This window comes from Melospiza georgiana, chromosome 21, assembly GCF_028018845.1.
Source record: "Melospiza georgiana isolate bMelGeo1 chromosome 21, bMelGeo1.pri, whole genome shotgun sequence".
NCBI lineage: Eukaryota > Metazoa > Chordata > Aves > Passeriformes > Passerellidae > Melospiza > Melospiza georgiana.
The window spans coordinates 6,638,533-6,655,105 of NC_080450.1; the positions used below are offsets into that span (position 1 = coordinate 6,638,533).

Sequence of the window (16,573 nt, forward strand, 5' to 3'; positions counted from 1 at the left end):
ATTCCTGTTAGTGTGATCTCACTGCAATTTCTGATGGACACACATCAGAGCAAACCAGCACAGCCAGAGATGGAGAATGACAAAATAATACCTTTAAAATTGAATTTCAAATCATAGCCGCTCAGTAATACTTCAGAAAAAGGGAAAAGATGTAATTAAATGTATGAATCAAGGGGAATAATCTGTCTTGTCTGATATTTTGAAAGAACCCACCAAAAAGCTAAGGAGTTGTAAATAAGAGCAGTTACACAAGCATGACTTGGTCATCCAGTCTTGGAATTAGATTATACTAGATTACTTCTATTCTTTATTTCCAGAATGTTTTAGAATAGGTTCCCTCCAAAGCTCATGAAATAGTAATCCTTCAAACTTCTGCTGAGTCCTGAGACACACAAATCTTATATGTCAAAGAGCAATTAACAGGAGAAGAGAAGCCAACAATTCCAAGATCCAGTGTCGTGCTCTTTTTGCTGGGCTGCACTTCCTCCTTCCTAGATTCCTAGTCATAATATTTATAGGAGATTTATTCACATAGCTAGGAAGACCTCAAATATTTCTAAATATATCCACAAGCACTCAGTCAAGTTTGCCAAACAATGCTTTGCCAAAAATTTTTTGACCTAAGAAAGAGGAGGAGGGAATTGAATGTGCAAACCAGAACCTATAAAAGTGCTGGTAGGACAAGCCTGTTCTGCCTCTGTGGAAGGATTAAAGGTAAGAATGGGGAAAGTAGGGTGCTGGCAGAACCCCACAGCATTCCTGCTGCCTGTGGAACTGCTTTCCTCAAAGCACTGTCTGTGTCAATAGGCATGTTCCCTCTCTGTTGAAGTCACTGGCACGTTTTTGCCCTGTGGCTTATTCTTGGGAGTTTGTTCAAAGATAAGAAAGAAGTTGTCACTTCTCTTTTTCAGTATTGACCAGCTTCCAGGCTTAGAGTCTACTGGTGGTACAAGAGGTAAGACTGATTTACTTACTCCATAGGAACAGACTCCAGGTTTGCCTTTTTAATGATTTCTAAGGCCACTTCCCATAACCCTTTACATCTGTGCCCGTTAAAGCAGTGCAATTCTACCTGAGCTGTGCTGTCTAAAAGGGCAAATTTCCTTTTATAACTGTGCTGGATGATTTGTTTGGAGCCTGCTGGGAAATAATTGACCACTTACACACAGAACTCTTAAAAGGAGATTGACTGTGAACAGGAACCCAGGAAAGAAAAGGTGAATGAGGAGCATGTATACAGTTAAGATTTTGTCAAATCCCTCCAAATGCTTTACATTGAGAAGTTTTCATTTTTCTATACAAGTTCATATTAAAGGGTGAGCTTGAACAGGAAAAGGCAGAACAATTGGAGAAAACAAAACTCTGATTTCTCTACAGAGGGAAAAGGTTTGCATAGACAACTCAGACCTCTGCTTCTGCTTACTCCACATCTGTTCCCTGATGATACTCCATCTCTATAATTGGCACAAATTACAAGGGCTGAAATGAGAGAGAGAGAAAGAATATAAGTGGGCTTTCATAATTTTGATAACATGACTTCTCTTGGTATCTCTTCTGATTCTGCTTGGTGTTTCTGCTGCATATTTGATTACCACTGAATCTGCCAATCAATCTAATTTTCTACATAGCCTTCTAAAACACAATGAGATCTAATTAACTGAAACTGGAAACTGGAAAAAGGGAAAAAAACTTGCCCTCAATCAAACACACCTAGCTTCTTTAAGATTAAAGTGAATGAAAAGTATCTATGGTAAACAGCAGGTAAAGCAGGAAGACTGTAATAACAGGCACAGCAGAACACTGCACAGCCTAAGGTTGCTGCTTAAAACAAATTTCCCCCTTCACTCAGAACCACCTCTCCATTTCAGCTCCGTGCCTTGCTGCACGCGGTAAACCGCAGCCATGTCTACGGACGCGGAGATGGCCATCTTTGGGGAGGCGGCTCCTTACCTCCGAAAGTCAGAGAAGGAGAGAATTGAGGCCCAGAACAAACCATTCGATGCCAAGTCATCTGTCTTCGTGGTACATGCAAAGGAATCCTATGTGAAGAGCACTATCACGAGCAGAGAATCAGGCAAAGTCACTGTCAAGACTGAAGGGGGAGAGGTGCGTAAAATACAAAATTTATGAACAGCAGTTCATCCTCTTTCTGGCTCTCTGCTGACATGCATGTATCTTCCTGCACTCTGACAGACCTTGACTGTGAAGGAAGATCAAATCTTCTCCATGAACCCTCCCAAGTATGACAAAATCGAGGACATGGCCATGATGACCCACCTGCACGAACCCGCTGTGCTGTACAACCTCAAAGAGCGTTACGCAGCCTGGATGATCTACGTAAGTGGCAGCAGCAGCTTCCTCTGGGCAGCCTCAGGAGCTGCTGGGCCAGGCTCAGGGCAAGGCAACGTGCTGTGTCCCTTCCTTGCAGACCTACTCGGGTCTCTTCTGCGTCACTGTCAACCCCTACAAGTGGCTGCCGGTGTACAACCCCGAGGTGGTGTTGGCCTACCGAGGCAAGAAGCGCCAGGAGGCCCCTCCACACATCTTCTCCATCTCTGACAATGCCTATCAGTTCATGTTGACTGGTGAGTGGCTCTCATCATAAGCACAACTCTTCTGCTTTGTCTTGAAAAAACCCTCTCATGAAAAATGAAATAGGATTGTGTAGAGTGGCTAGTTTTGCTTCTGCCTTTTTCATTCCTTTCTTCCTCTGTGTTGTTGAGTTCCAAAGTGTTATCCATGACCAAGATTCCTTTGTCATAGGTCTTTAATCTCTCTTTCTCTGCTGCTGTATAAACAGTCTGTGTAGCAGAAAATTAAAATGATTTCCTGTATGCAGGAGAAGGAAAACACTATAGACCGAAATAGAGGAGCAGCATATGGCTCTTCAAGGGTTTTCTATGTCCATGGCAAAGAATTATAGAATAGCAGAATGTTTCGTTCTGGAAGGGATTTTTAAAAATGTCATGGGCCTTCCCTATGATATTTGGAGGAACATTTGTGAATATGTTTCAAGAAAGAGTGCAAGTGCAAATAACTTTGAAAGGAATTGAAATGGCAAAAATGACTTAGGAGTAAACAAAGAAAAAAATGCAGGTGTTTTTCTTGTCATAACTTACATTATTTTCAGTATTTTTGAGTTCTTCATTTACAAAGTCTACTTGTTTCTGCCTTGTTCACAGATCGTGAGAACCAGTCCATCCTGATCACGTAGGTACCCCCCTGCGCGGGTCCCTGCAGGGCTGCCCGGTGCCAGGGCCCCTCCTGCCTGACCACGCACCCTCTGCTTCTCTCTTGGCTTTGGCAGCGGAGAATCCGGGGCCGGGAAGACTGTGAACACCAAGCGTGTCATCCAGTACTTTGCAACAATTGCAGCCAGTGGAGACAAGAAAAAGGAGGAGCAGACCTCAGGCAAAATGCAGGTGAGGTCCCAGGGCTAGAAGCCTGCAACTACTCAATTTCTTGATGAACTAGATCATGACGAGAAGACTTCTATTCTAGGGGACACTTGAGGATCAAATCATCAGTGCCAACCCACTGCTGGAGGCCTTTGGAAATGCCAAGACCGTGAGGAACGACAACTCCTCACGCTTTGTGAGTTATTAATTGGTACAACTGTCAACACCAATTGGAATATTCTTGCTGTCCAGATTAGTAAAATAAATCTCATTTGACTTTCCTGCTGCTTTCAGGGTAAATTCATCAGAATCCATTTTGGTGCCACAGGCAAGCTGGCTTCTGCTGATATTGAAACATGTAAGACACCTTTCTGGCCTGATCCCCCTTCCCTCCAGCCTTCCCCACTTCTTGTGCTTGACTGTGCTACCTTCCTTGCCAGATCTGCTGGAGAAGTCCAGAGTTACTTTCCAGCTCAAGGCGGAAAGGAGCTACCACATCTTTTATCAGATCATGTCCAACAAGAAGCCAGAGCTGATTGGTAGGAAAGATCACTAACTCCTCCATGCAAATGTCATGGAACAACTTTGAATTCTTTTCTGTGACAATTACATTTGACCTGGCTCGGTTTTGTTCTTCTTTTCAGAGATGTTACTGATCACCACCAACCCCTATGACTACCTGTATGTGAGTCAAGGTGAGATCACAGTTCCCAGCATTAACGACCAGGAAGAGCTGATGGCCACTGATGTGAGTAGCAGAAGTTTTCTCATGTGAAGTTTCATTTCTCTGTCCTTTAACAGCTGGGGTACTCACCTTAATAACTCTTTTGTCAGAGTGCCATTGACATCCTGGGCTTCAGTGCTGATGAGAAAACAGCCATCTACAAGCTGACAGGGGCTGTCATGCACTATGGGAACCTGAAATTCAAGCAGAAGCAACGAGAGGAGCAGGCAGAGCCTGATGGCACCGAAGGTACCAGCACAACCCATCCCAGAGCACAGGAGATAGTGAACACTCACTGAGTTGAAGGCAGCATGTGAGGGTCAGAATGATTGACTCAGCCTGTGCATTTCCCCAGTGCCAGTATTGTAGAATAGCAGTGGGTCCTACCCAGAGGACTTCTCTGGAGGAACCCAAATCAGATTATTTTGAATAACACATATTGTAAGGTCCAGTGTCTTCCAAAGAGTGCTGCCGTTATTGCCTATCCTTTTTTTATCTTTTATAATATTTTGGTTTTTACTGGAATTGCCCTTTTGATATATTTTTTAAAGGAATAGTAATGTCTATTTAACAACCAATTTTTTTGATGTTCAGTTGCTGACAAGGCTGCCTACCTGATGGGTCTGAACTCAGCAGACCTGCTCAAGGCCCTCTGCTACCCCCGAGTCAAGGTGGGGAATGAATACGTGACCAAGGGCCAAACTGTGCAGCAGGTAACAACAACCCCCTGTTTTGTGGATAGGTTCTCTGGACTTTCTCTTTTGTCCTGCATGATAACTACACTCTTTCTGTTTTACATTTTAGGTATACAATTCTGTGGGTGCCCTGGCAAAAGCAGTGTTTGAGAAGATGTTCCTGTGGATGGTTGTTCGTATCAACCAACAGCTGGACACAAAGCAGCCCAGGCAGTACTTCATTGGTGTCCTGGACATTGCTGGCTTTGAGATCTTTGATGTAAGGAGCAGGGGTTTATTAGCATGCTTGTAAAAATCACATTGCTCTATGACAAATTTCATCAGAAGGAATGATGCTGATTTGTTGGCGTTTTTTTGTTTTCATTTTTTGTTTTATTTTTTTTTAATAAATGGTTTTATCTTTTATAGTGTATCTAGAGCATTCTGATTCTCACAGGGTTCTAATTGGAAATAGGCTTTTGTTTTGTACATATGCCAATGAAATCCCTAAGTGCAGATTTTCTGCTGAAGGCTTGGCACATGATTTGAAATCAACATTTGTGAATGTTGGGTTGTGTTGTGCTGTGGACTCTCCTGTAACTGAATTAGCGCAGTCTAGTAGATATCAAAGCTGATAAAATCTGAGTTATTACAATTATCTAAGTTTCTAGAGTAATGAATATATGGATAAAGTTCAGGTTGACAAACACTGACAGAAATTCCAAACTTCTGGATCAATTAACATGGAGCTCTTAGAGATTTCCTGTGTTTGGTACAAATAGACAGCACTGTTCTTTATCCCTAACTTACTTAATTTACATTCATAATAATCTTGGTTTGTAATTGTGCAGTTCAACAGTCTGGAGCAGCTGTGCATCAACTTCACCAATGAGAAACTGCAACAGTTCTTCAACCACCACATGTTCGTGCTGGAGCAGGAGGAGTACAAGAAGGAGGGCATTGAATGGGAGTTCATTGACTTTGGCATGGACCTGGCTGCCTGCATTGAGCTCATTGAGAAGGTATTTCTGTAATTCACAATGTCAGGTATTTTCAGAATGCATTATTTTATATCTATTTCTAAATGCAACTTGAAATGGTAAATATGATACTGCAGACACATCAGTTTGTATCATTTTATGATTTGCTGAACAGAACAATCCCTGAGAGCAGAAATATTGTCCCACTCAGGAAGTGTTTTCATCTCTGAGTCTTTCGACCTTTTCACCTTGTCCTCCCTCTTTCCTTGTGATTTCTCCCAGCCCATGGGCATCTTCTCCATCCTGGAAGAGGAGTGCATGTTCCCCAAGGCAACTGACACCTCTTTCAAGAACAAGCTCTATGACCAGCACCTGGGCAAGTCCAACAACTTCCAGAAGCCCAAGCCAGGCAAAGGCAAGGCTGAGGCCCACTTCTCCCTGGTGCACTATGCTGGAACAGTGGACTACAACATCTCTGGGTGGCTTGACAAGAACAAGGACCCTCTGAATGAAACTGTTGTGGGGCTGTATCAGAAGTCATCCCTGAAGACCCTGGCCTTACTCTTTGCCTCTGCTGGAGGAGAGGCAGGTCAGTTCTCTGAAATTCATATTTCCATGTTTATTTATTGACTCTACCAGAGCCATGAACATCAGCTATTGTTCTTTTCCTTGTTCCATTCCTATCATGACTGGTATATACGAAAAACTTGGTCTTTACAAGTTGTAAAACCATCATTTTATTTTTTTTTTGTGTTCTTCAGAGGCTAGTGGAGGTGGTGGTGGTGGCAAGAAGGGAGGCAAGAAGAAGGGCTCTTCTTTCCAGACTGTCTCAGCTCTTTTCAGGGTGAGTTCCAAAGTCGTTTTCTCTGCTTCTTTCCTGATTTGGTTTTTTTTTGTTTGTTTTGAGTTGAAGATCATAAATCCACACTCTAGCTGCAATAAGGCATTCGACTCCAGGTGTTAACATTTTTCTGTATCAAGAATAATTATTTAGTTATTCATAAATGAGCTGACATCAAGTCAGCTGAGGAAAGCATAGATACATTCCCCAGTATCGTTAAAGCACATTGCAAGGTTTTGTTGCTTTCTCTCCTGCTGAAGAGTGAAAGACTCACATTAAAAATGGCTATAGTTAGGAATTACAATTCTGTTAATGTTTTACAAGACTTTTCTCACATCTGAAAGAGTAACTGAGGAGGTACTACGTGTTAACTGAAAACCTTTATTCATGAACCCACAGGAGAATCTGAACAAGCTGATGACCAATCTGCGGAGCACCCATCCACATTTTGTGCGCTGCATCATCCCCAACGAGTCTAAAACACCTGGTAAGCAGAAATAAAAAACAGTGTGATGCTCCTATTATTCTCTATGTTTTATCATGAATTAACAAATAATTGCCTTGTTGCTTAGGTGCCATGGAGCACGAGCTGGTGCTGCACCAGCTGCGCTGTAACGGCGTGCTGGAAGGGATCAGGATCTGCAGGAAAGGGTTCCCCAGCAGAATCCTCTATGCTGATTTCAAACAGAGGTCAGTTTCCCTTTTGATTTCCATTCTGTCTTTCCTGCCAACTATTTTATCACTTGGGGATATTTTTTAACACTAGCTCTTTCTGGCTATAATTAGAAGAAAAGGGAATTTTGAGGTGCATAACAAAAGGCACCATATATCGCTTAGAAAAGAAAAATTGTTGAGAAATGAAGAGTGTCAGGTGTCCTCACTGACTGCAGGAGCATCTGAGTATGGAAGCACAGTAGACCTGCAAGACCCAGCGATTACAAGATTATAAAATGTAGGCTGGGATTGGTAGCAAAAGGTACTCAGGTAAAAATTACAAACCATGAGTTCCTTGGCCATTGCATCAGCTGCAAGTTTCAGGGGAAGAGGTTTTTCTCCAGTGCAGAGGGTATAGGAAAGTGGCAATGATTCTCTCAAGCAATTTTCTAGAGAATAGTTTCAGTAAAAGGATAAGGATTGAACTCACTGTAAATCAATGTCTTCTTCATTGTGGCTGGTCACCTAAAGACTGGAAAAGTTTCCTTAAATTTTGTTACCAGGTTAAGACTTCATAAGAATGGTATCTCTAAAAAAGGGATGAAATTCCAATTTCTTCAGCCTGGTTCTGCTGCAAACACTGCTCTTAGTTTCACTAAACAGAATGCTCTTATTACTGGACATTCTCTTATATTCTATTTCCTCCAATTCCACAGATACAAGGTGCTTAATGCCAGTGCCATCCCTGAGGGACAGTTCATCGATAGCAAGAAGGCTTCTGAGAAGCTCCTTGGGTCAATCGATGTGGATCACACCCAGTATAAATTTGGACACACCAAGGTACAAACTCCCCCATTCACTGCCTGCCTGGGCTTTGCTCTCTCCATCTGACAGTGATGTGCTGCAATATTGTCTCTCTCAAGGTGTTCTTCAAAGCTGGGCTGCTGGGGCTTCTGGAGGAGATGAGAGATGAGAAGCTGGCAGAGCTCATCACCCGCACCCAGGCCAGGTGCAGGGGCTTCCTGATGAGGGTGGAATACCGCAGAATGGTGGAGCGCAGGTACATCTTCCCCTTCTTCACCTGAAATGCCATTCTGCTTGGGGGCGAAGTATTGACACTCATCAGACTGAGAATATTCATTGTACATTTTAATTTTGCCTCAGAGAGTCCATCTTCTGCATCCAGTACAACGTTCGCTCATTCATGAATGTCAAACACTGGCCATGGATGAAGCTGTTCTTCAAGATCAAGCCCTTGCTGAAGAGTGCAGAGTCTGAGAAGGAGATGGCCAACATGAAGGGAGAGTTTGAGAAAACCAAGGAGGAACTTGCAAAGTCTGAGGCAAAGCGGAAGGAGCTGGAGGAGAAAATGGCCTCTCTGATGCAGGAGAAGAATGACCTGCAGCTCCAAGTGCAATCTGTAAGTATCGTTAATGTATTTTTCTGGGTACTCTCACAGCACACAACTCTCATGTTACACAATAAATTGTCTGATAAAATATTTTAATATGACTAATGGAAGGTAGACTTCAGACCATTCAGTGTCACCATTATAATAGGAGGTTCTAGCTTGGGAATGGCTTTTGAAGCATGTATGGGCATGGGGCTGTTTCTCCAGGCACGCAATACAAGCGTAGTCACTGGAGATTAAGAATTTACAGTTAGTGGTCTGTGGAACAATTATTTGAAACTTTCTCTGTTTCAGTCAGTTGCCTAAAGACCTCTATGCCATTTTCTATGATACATTTTATGTCACTTGTCTTTCTGCAATCACTTTTCTAGGAGGACACAAAAACCCTCTGCATTCTGTCCCATCCCTATATGTACCTCCTAAGTCCTTTGGGAGATCAGGGCATTGGTCAATATTTAAAGATTACCTTTTGTATTTAGATGTTTGCTACACAGATTCAAAGTAAACTCAGGTTCAATTTGAAATCTCTAATTGCACCTTGATTATATATCAACTTATCTCACTCAAAGAAAATTAATTCAAAGTCAGTCTTGTCAAGAAAAGCTTATGAAAAAATAAAGAAAAAAAATTTCTCCACATTTATATACAGTATTTAGCTTTCAGAGAAAGTAATCAAAACTCTTGAAAATAAAAGTACTACTCGATTTTATCTTATTATCCATAAGAAAAATAGGAGGGAATAATGGATCAGAGCAAAAAAATGAAATAGAATGAAACCCTACTCTGATTTAAAAGAGTCTATGCAAGAATCAACTTCCTAGAAGAAAACAAAAAAGAATAATTCCATGTTTCTTTTCCTCAGTGAGAAATACCATTTCTCTATTCACATTTTGCAAACAGTTGTGATTATTAAACAAATGAACATTTCTCTACTAGGAAGCAGATGCTTTGGCCGATGCAGAGGAAAGGTGCGATCAGCTGATCAAAACCAAAATCCAGCTGGAAGCCAAAATTAAGGAAGTGACTGAAAGGGCAGAGGATGAAGAAGAAATTAATGCTGAGTTGACAGCCAAGAAGAGGAAGCTGGAGGATGAATGCTCAGAGCTGAAGAAAGATATTGATGACCTTGAGCTAACACTGGCCAAGGTGGAGAAGGAAAAACATGCCACTGAAAATAAGGTATGAGGTAGAACCTGCCACTCACACTCCAGAAAATGGGCTGTGTGCCATAGCAGGACATCTATAGCTATTTCCTTTATTTATATTTGCTCCCTTCTTCTCAAAGGTGAAAAACCTGACTGAGGAGATGGCAGGTCTGGACGAGACAATTGCCAAGCTGACAAAGGAGAAGAAAGCCCTCCAAGAGGCGCATCAGCAGACCCTGGATGACCTGCAGGCAGAGGAAGACAAAGTCAATACTCTGACCAAATCCAAGACCAAGCTGGAACAGCAAGTGGATGATGTAAGCCCACAGACATAGAGCAGGAAGAGGACAGGTATGGAGTCCAAACTGGCTGGCAGAGCCCTGATGGTCTTGTTGTGTTTAGCTGGAAGGGTCCCTGGAGCAAGAGAAGAAACTGCGCATGGACCTGGAGAGAGCCAAGAGGAAACTGGAAGGAGACCTGAAGCTGGCCCAGGACAGCATCATGGATTTGGAGAATGATAAGCAGCAGCTGGATGAGAAACTGAAGAAGTAAGTGTGGCTCTGGGGCACCTGAGTGCTGGGCTGCAGCACTTGTCTTGTTTCTTTGTGCTCTAACACAGTTCACTTGTCCCAAAGGAAAGACTTTGAAATCAGCCAGATCCAGAGTAAAACCGAGGATGAACAAGCCCTGGGCATGCAACTTCAGAAGAAGATCAAGGAGCTGCAGGCAAGTTTCTGTGCCTCGCCCTGCCTTGCTCAGGCTCAGCTCAGGCAGGAGGAGGGCATGGCTGTGAAGGGTCCCTGCTGTTCTGCAGGCCCGCATTGAGGAGCTGGAGGAGGAAATTGAGGCAGAGCGAACCTCTCGCGCTAAAGCAGAGAAGCATCGCGCTGACCTGTCCAGGGAGCTGGAGGAGATCAGCGAACGCCTGGAAGAAGCAGGAGGGGCCACAGCAGCTCAAATTGATATGAACAAGAAGCGTGAGGCAGAGTTCCAGAAGATGCGCCGTGACCTGGAAGAGGCCACGCTGCAGCACGAAGCCACGGCTGCCGCCCTGCGCAAGAAGCACGCGGACAGCACAGCTGAGCTGGGCGAGCAGATCGACAACCTGCAACGCGTGAAGCAGAAGCTGGAGAAGGAGAAGAGTGAGCTGAAGATGGAGATTGATGACTTGGCCAGCAACATGGAGTCTGTCTCCAAAGCCAAGGTACACAATTATTTTATTGGTTCATTGACCCAGTGGAATACAACACATCCTTGCTCCTTGATTTCTTTCAAGTGTGGATTATTAATGCATCGTTTTCCATATTCTAAAACACAGGCCAACCTGGAGAAGATGTGCCGCACTCTCGAAGATCAGCTGAGTGAGATTAAGTCCAAGGAAGAGGAGCATCAGCGCATGATCAATGACCTCAATGCTCAAAGAGCTCGTCTGCAGACAGAGTCAGGTGAGACACCCTCATCTACATATGAAGATCAATAATGTAACAGAGTTTTTGCAAAAAGTACTCTTCTGGGCAAGTGGTTTTTTCAGCACACTTTGTTGCACACCTACTGTGAAGTGCTTGAAATGGGATCATAAATTTCAGCATGGACTGAAAACTATCTGGTTTTACATCTCCAAATGTTTACAGTGTCACCATCAATGGCCTTAAAACTGTTGTGTATCTGCAAATTTTCTCAGGTGAATATTCACGTCAAGTGGAAGAGAAGGATGCTTTGGTTTCTCAGCTGTCAAGAGGCAAACAGGCTTTCACCCAGCAGATTGAGGAACTCAAGAGGCATCTGGAGGAAGAGATAAAGGTGAGAAGGCTTTTTCCTAAATATATTAAATCGGTTAATCAAAACGATGAAAGGGACAAAAATTACCCCTTAGATAACAGTGTGCAAGTTTTCCCATCAAAGCCTTGCTTCTCTTTCAGTGCAGTCTATATGTTAATTCTTTTGCAAATTCACACATCTTACCCATCAAAGGTCTTTCTAAGATCTTCTCATTAAGATTTCCCAAGATATTTCCATTCATTTTCCCTCTGTTTTTTTTTCTCACCAAGGCCAAGAACGCCCTTGCCCATGGCCTACAGTCTGCTCGCCACGACTGTGACTTGCTCCGGGAACAATATGAGGAGGAGCAGGAGGCCAAGGCAGAGCTTCAGCGAGCCCTGTCCAAGGCAAATGGTGAAGTGGCCCAGTGGAGAACCAAATACGAGACGGACGCGATTCAGCGCACAGAGGAGCTCGAGGAGGCCAAGTACGTGGGGAATGTGGAGAACACTGGCAGAGAGTAAGGATAGAAATTTGAGGAGCCCACCATGGCATTGTCAGGAAGAAATCAGTGTTCTGCTTTGAGTGCTGTCACAAAGAGACAAAATATGACAGAAAGCAGGGACACATTGGGGAAAAGCAGAAAGATCCAGAATAGCAGAGAGAGGCCAGCAGAGGGGGAACTGCTGCAAGATTGTTCCTGAATTCAGACATGGAAATACAGTGGCTGTCTGGGAAAAGTCTTACACCTTTCTGTGAATGTGGGTCACACAATACCAAGAGGCTCAGTTTAGCCTTGTGAAAAATGTGCTGCTTCATGCCACAGTCTTACTTATGATTACTGCTTTCCAGGAAGAAACTGGCCCAGCGTCTGCAGGATGCAGAGGAGCATGTTGAGGCTGTCAATTCCAAATGTGCCTCCCTGGAAAAGACAAAGCAGAGGCTGCAGAATGAAGTGGAGGACCTGATGATTGATGTGGAGAGATCCAATGCTGCCTGTGCTGCTCTGGATAAGAAGCAGAAGAACTTTGACAAGGTCTTTTGGCCTCCAGCACCAGCACTCCTGGCCAGAGCAGGGCCCTGTGATGGCCACAGCCCTACTCACCCCCCATTTCTCTTCAGATCCTGGCAGAATGGAAGCAGAAGTATGAGGAAACGCAGGCTGAGCTGGAGGCCTCGCAGAAGGAGTCGCGCTCTCTGAGCACGGAGCTGTTCAAGATGAAGAATGCCTATGAGGAGTCCTTGGACCACCTGGAAACAATGAAGCGGGAGAACAAGAACTTGCAGCGTAAGTCCCTGGCCCTTTGCTCCTCCCTGGCATTTCTCACAAGCTTGTCTGTCTGCCACGCTTAACAGCTCTGGGCCTGCAGGAATAAGATCATGGCTGGCACCTTGGTAGGCCAGAGCCTTTCACCATTCAGCTCTCTGCCTGACTATGGCGCTTGTCTCCCTTCCTTGCAGAGGAGATTTCCGACCTCACAGAGCAGATTGCAGAGGGAGGAAAGGCAGTTCATGAGCTGGAGAAAGTGAAGAAGCAGATTGAGCAGGAGAAATCTGAACTGCAAGCCTCCCTGGAGGAAGCTGAGGTACATGACCGTACACTGGTGTCTGCAGGAAAGAAATGAGGAGATAGGGCTAGCAAGGCCTGGTTGGCCTCTCTTCTTTCTGTGGAGTGCATTCAGCGGAAATCTCACAAAATATTTTGTAATTCCCTAGAATGTAAGAAGAACTGTCATCAATGTTATCAATGTTTGTGTCCACTTTTCCAGGCCTCCCTGGAACATGAGGAGGGGAAAATCCTGCGCCTGCAGCTTGAGCTCAACCAAGTGAAGTCTGAGATTGACAGGAAGATAGCAGAGAAAGATGAGGAGATTGATCAGATGAAGAGAAACCACCTCAGAGTTGTGGACTCGATGCAGAGCACCCTGGACGCTGAGATCAGGAGCAGGAATGAAGCCCTGAGGCTGAAGAAGAAGATGGAGGGAGACCTGAATGAAATGGAGATCCAACTGAGCCATGCCAACCGCCAGGCTGCAGAGGCACAGAAGAACCTGAGAAACACCCAGGCAGTGCTGAAGGTATGGCACAATGTGCTGATTTTTGACAGAGCTAAATTTTTTTCCTCTGTTACATGTCTTTCAGTTCTAAGTTGATGGGAAAATATGAAATACAAAAATAGAAAGCACACACCTCCCAGTCTGTTGTATCTCTCTTTCCAGGACACCCAGCTGCACCTGGATGATGCTGTGAGAGCACAGGATGACCTGAAGGAGCAGGTGGCCATGGTGGAGCGCAGAGCAAACCTGCTGCAGGCTGAAGTTGAGGAGCTCCGGGCAGCCCTGGAGCAGACGGAGCGGTCGAGGAAATTGGCTGAGCAGGAGCTTCTGGATGCCAGTGAGAGAGTTCAGCTCCTCCATAGTCAGGTCAGTTAATTAGCATAGTTAATATTTATAGTATTGCTCCATACATATAAATGAACTTACGACTGGAAGAGTTGTAACAGTATTTTGTTAAATGTAGGATCTTTCACAGTAAATAAGAAGTAATTGATGATAGATAATATCAAGATTTTTTTTCAGATGTAGATAGAATAAGAATTCCAAGTAGACTACAGTATAGATACCTTAATAAATCCAGAGAAGTTTGTGAGGTTCTTACTCTTTTACTTGAGTTTAACACTTTTCACATTTCCATTGGGGACTTTAAAGGCAAATGTAGGATGATCGTGAACAAAATAGGACTACACTAACTCTGTCATTAATTTAATTTAACAATGTCACTATCAATATTCTATAGAACCGTCTCAAAGTTTTATGGCCACTACAGTGAAAATGGTAAGGAAAACATTTTTTTTCATTTTTCAGTGTAAATTCCTTCTTTGTTGTCTGAGAAAAGACTTAGAGGATGCTCACGAAATACCAAAGCACATCATACCTGAGAAATTAATAGCTACAACAATAGTTCTCTTGGAATCCAATGTGACCTGATGGCACAATCTACATTAAAAAGAAATACTTATGCTGTACTTGATATGATACTGCAAGCTAACAAAAAAAAAAAATCATGTTCATGCTCTTCAACAGAACACCAGCCTGATCAACACCAAGAAGAAGCTGGAAACAGACATTTCCCAGATCCAGGGCGAAATGGAGGATACCATCCAGGAAGCCCGCAATGCTGAGGAGAAGGCCAAGAAGGCCATCACAGATGTGAGTTGGACGCTCTTGGCATTGCTGATGATGAATGTACTCTGCCCAAAATATCTCCAGCCCCAAAATGGCTTTGACCTTTTGCTCTATCAGGCGGCCATGATGGCAGAAGAGCTGAAGAAGGAGCAGGACACCAGTGCCCACCTGGAGAGGATGAAGAAGAACCTGGACCAGACAGTGAAGGACCTACAGCACCGTCTGGAAGAGGCCGAGCAGCTGGCACTGAAGGGAGGGAAGAAGCAGATCCAGAAGCTGGAGGCCAGGGTGTGTAGGGCTGGGGCTGTGCCTGAGGGAGCGTGTCCCTCCTTGGAGAGACATTGGCAGGGCAGCTGCAGGGCTGGGCTTGTCCTTGCAGGTGCGGGAGCTGGAAGGGGAGGTTGATGCTGAGCAGAAGCGCAGCGCTGAAGCCGTGAAGGGCGTGCGCAAGTACGAGCGCAGGGTGAAGGAACTCACCTACCAGGTAAGGCAGGAGCTCTCCTGCTCTCACTGGGCTTTCTCACAGTGAGTCACATTTTGCACACATCATCCCCATGGGGAATTGTTAACCTCCCATGATGCAGAACCAAGAATTGACTCTCTAATCTATTTACCAACTGCTCTAGTCTGAGGAAGACAGGAAGAATGTGCTGAGGCTGCAGGATCTGGTGGACAAGCTGCAAATGAAAGTGAAATCCTACAAGAGACAAGCTGAGGAGGCTGTAAGTACCTATTTGTCCAAACCAGACTTTCTTCTGGTGGAGGTGGAATTCTGTAGTCATGTTTTCTTTGCACAGCTTTTTGAAACCTTGACTGTTTTGATGTAACATGGTGATATTTTGATACAATGGGGATTGTGAGAATAAGACTTGCCAGGTATGGGAGGAAGTACACTTCCCCAGCCCTATATATTTTGCTGTAGGCCTCATTTCCCAGCTATTTCTTTGCTTCTGCCTTGCCCTGGATGCCAGAAACAGTACGGTCAGTCTGTATATTCAGGAACTCTGAATAGACCATGCTGTGTATAATATCTTTTTGACATTCCAGTATTCTTTTTTCTTCTGACACCCATAACACCCTGAGCAGCTTCTCATCTTGGTTCTGAATCTGCTCTGCTAGCCCAGCTGTGGCTTTTGAATTTTTGCTGACCCAGTTTTATGGTAATAAACATCCAACACGCTGCCTGTTGTTTTCCCAACTCCCTTTCCCCACACAGGAGGAGCTGTCCAATGTGAACCTGTCCAAGTTCCGCAAGATCCAGCACGAGCTGGAGGAGGCCGAGGAGCGGGCTGACATTGCAGAGTCACAGGTCAACAAGCTCCGAGCCAAGAGCCGGGAGATTCATAAGAAGATAGAAGAAGAGGAATGAAGTTCCCAAGATTAAAAAGTGACCTGAGGCATGCATAAAGTGCAAACCTCTGTGTTGCTTTCTTTAGTAATTATCATTTATGTCTAGGTAATAAAGAGAGTAGAGACCCTTGCATATGAACAGTGACTATGATGTTTTATTTATTCATTTATTCTAGTATTCATTACTTTTGAAGTACATGTACACAGTTCATCTTCACATTCAAAATTATATCAAACAGCAAGGAATTTTTACATTTGCATTTTAAAAAATGCATGAAGAATGGTAATAATTATATGCATTTTTTTTTTCTCTTGCAATGAGAAGTATGCATTTTTTTTATGGACTAAGACTACATTGTTTCATGTGATTTTCATCTTCTTAGGAAAAAAGGTAAAATAGCAGGAGCGAAGATTCCTGAAGCATTTAGCATGCGCGCGCACCCACACACACAC

At 43.9% G+C, this 16,573-nt stretch overlaps 1 protein-coding gene across 1 annotated transcript; it reads left to right on the forward strand.

Annotated features, from left to right (window-relative positions):
* The first annotated feature begins 693 nt into the window (after positions 1 to 693).
* Positions 694 to 16,256, forward strand: LOC131092203 (myosin-1B-like). The gene is made up of 40 exons (XM_058038793.1): positions 694 to 714; positions 912 to 955; positions 1,869 to 2,106; positions 2,194 to 2,337; positions 2,429 to 2,585; positions 3,183 to 3,210; positions 3,308 to 3,422; positions 3,502 to 3,594; positions 3,693 to 3,756; positions 3,839 to 3,937; positions 4,043 to 4,146; positions 4,233 to 4,371; positions 4,717 to 4,835; positions 4,927 to 5,076; positions 5,648 to 5,818; positions 6,059 to 6,365; positions 6,538 to 6,620; positions 7,017 to 7,104; positions 7,190 to 7,307; positions 7,988 to 8,111; positions 8,195 to 8,331; positions 8,436 to 8,691; positions 9,619 to 9,861; positions 9,968 to 10,144; positions 10,230 to 10,375; positions 10,463 to 10,553; positions 10,642 to 11,031; positions 11,146 to 11,272; positions 11,509 to 11,627; positions 11,876 to 12,072; positions 12,438 to 12,621; positions 12,708 to 12,873; positions 13,047 to 13,171; positions 13,355 to 13,663; positions 13,805 to 14,008; positions 14,669 to 14,794; positions 14,888 to 15,058; positions 15,150 to 15,254; positions 15,397 to 15,492; positions 15,987 to 16,256. The coding sequence occupies exons 3-40, from the start codon at positions 1,903 to 1,905 to the stop codon at positions 16,137 to 16,139; spliced, it is 5,829 nt and encodes a 1,942-aa protein (XP_057894776.1). The 5' UTR covers positions 694 to 714; positions 912 to 955; positions 1,869 to 1,902; the 3' UTR covers positions 16,140 to 16,256.
* Positions 16,257 to 16,573: the final 317 nt, after the last annotated feature.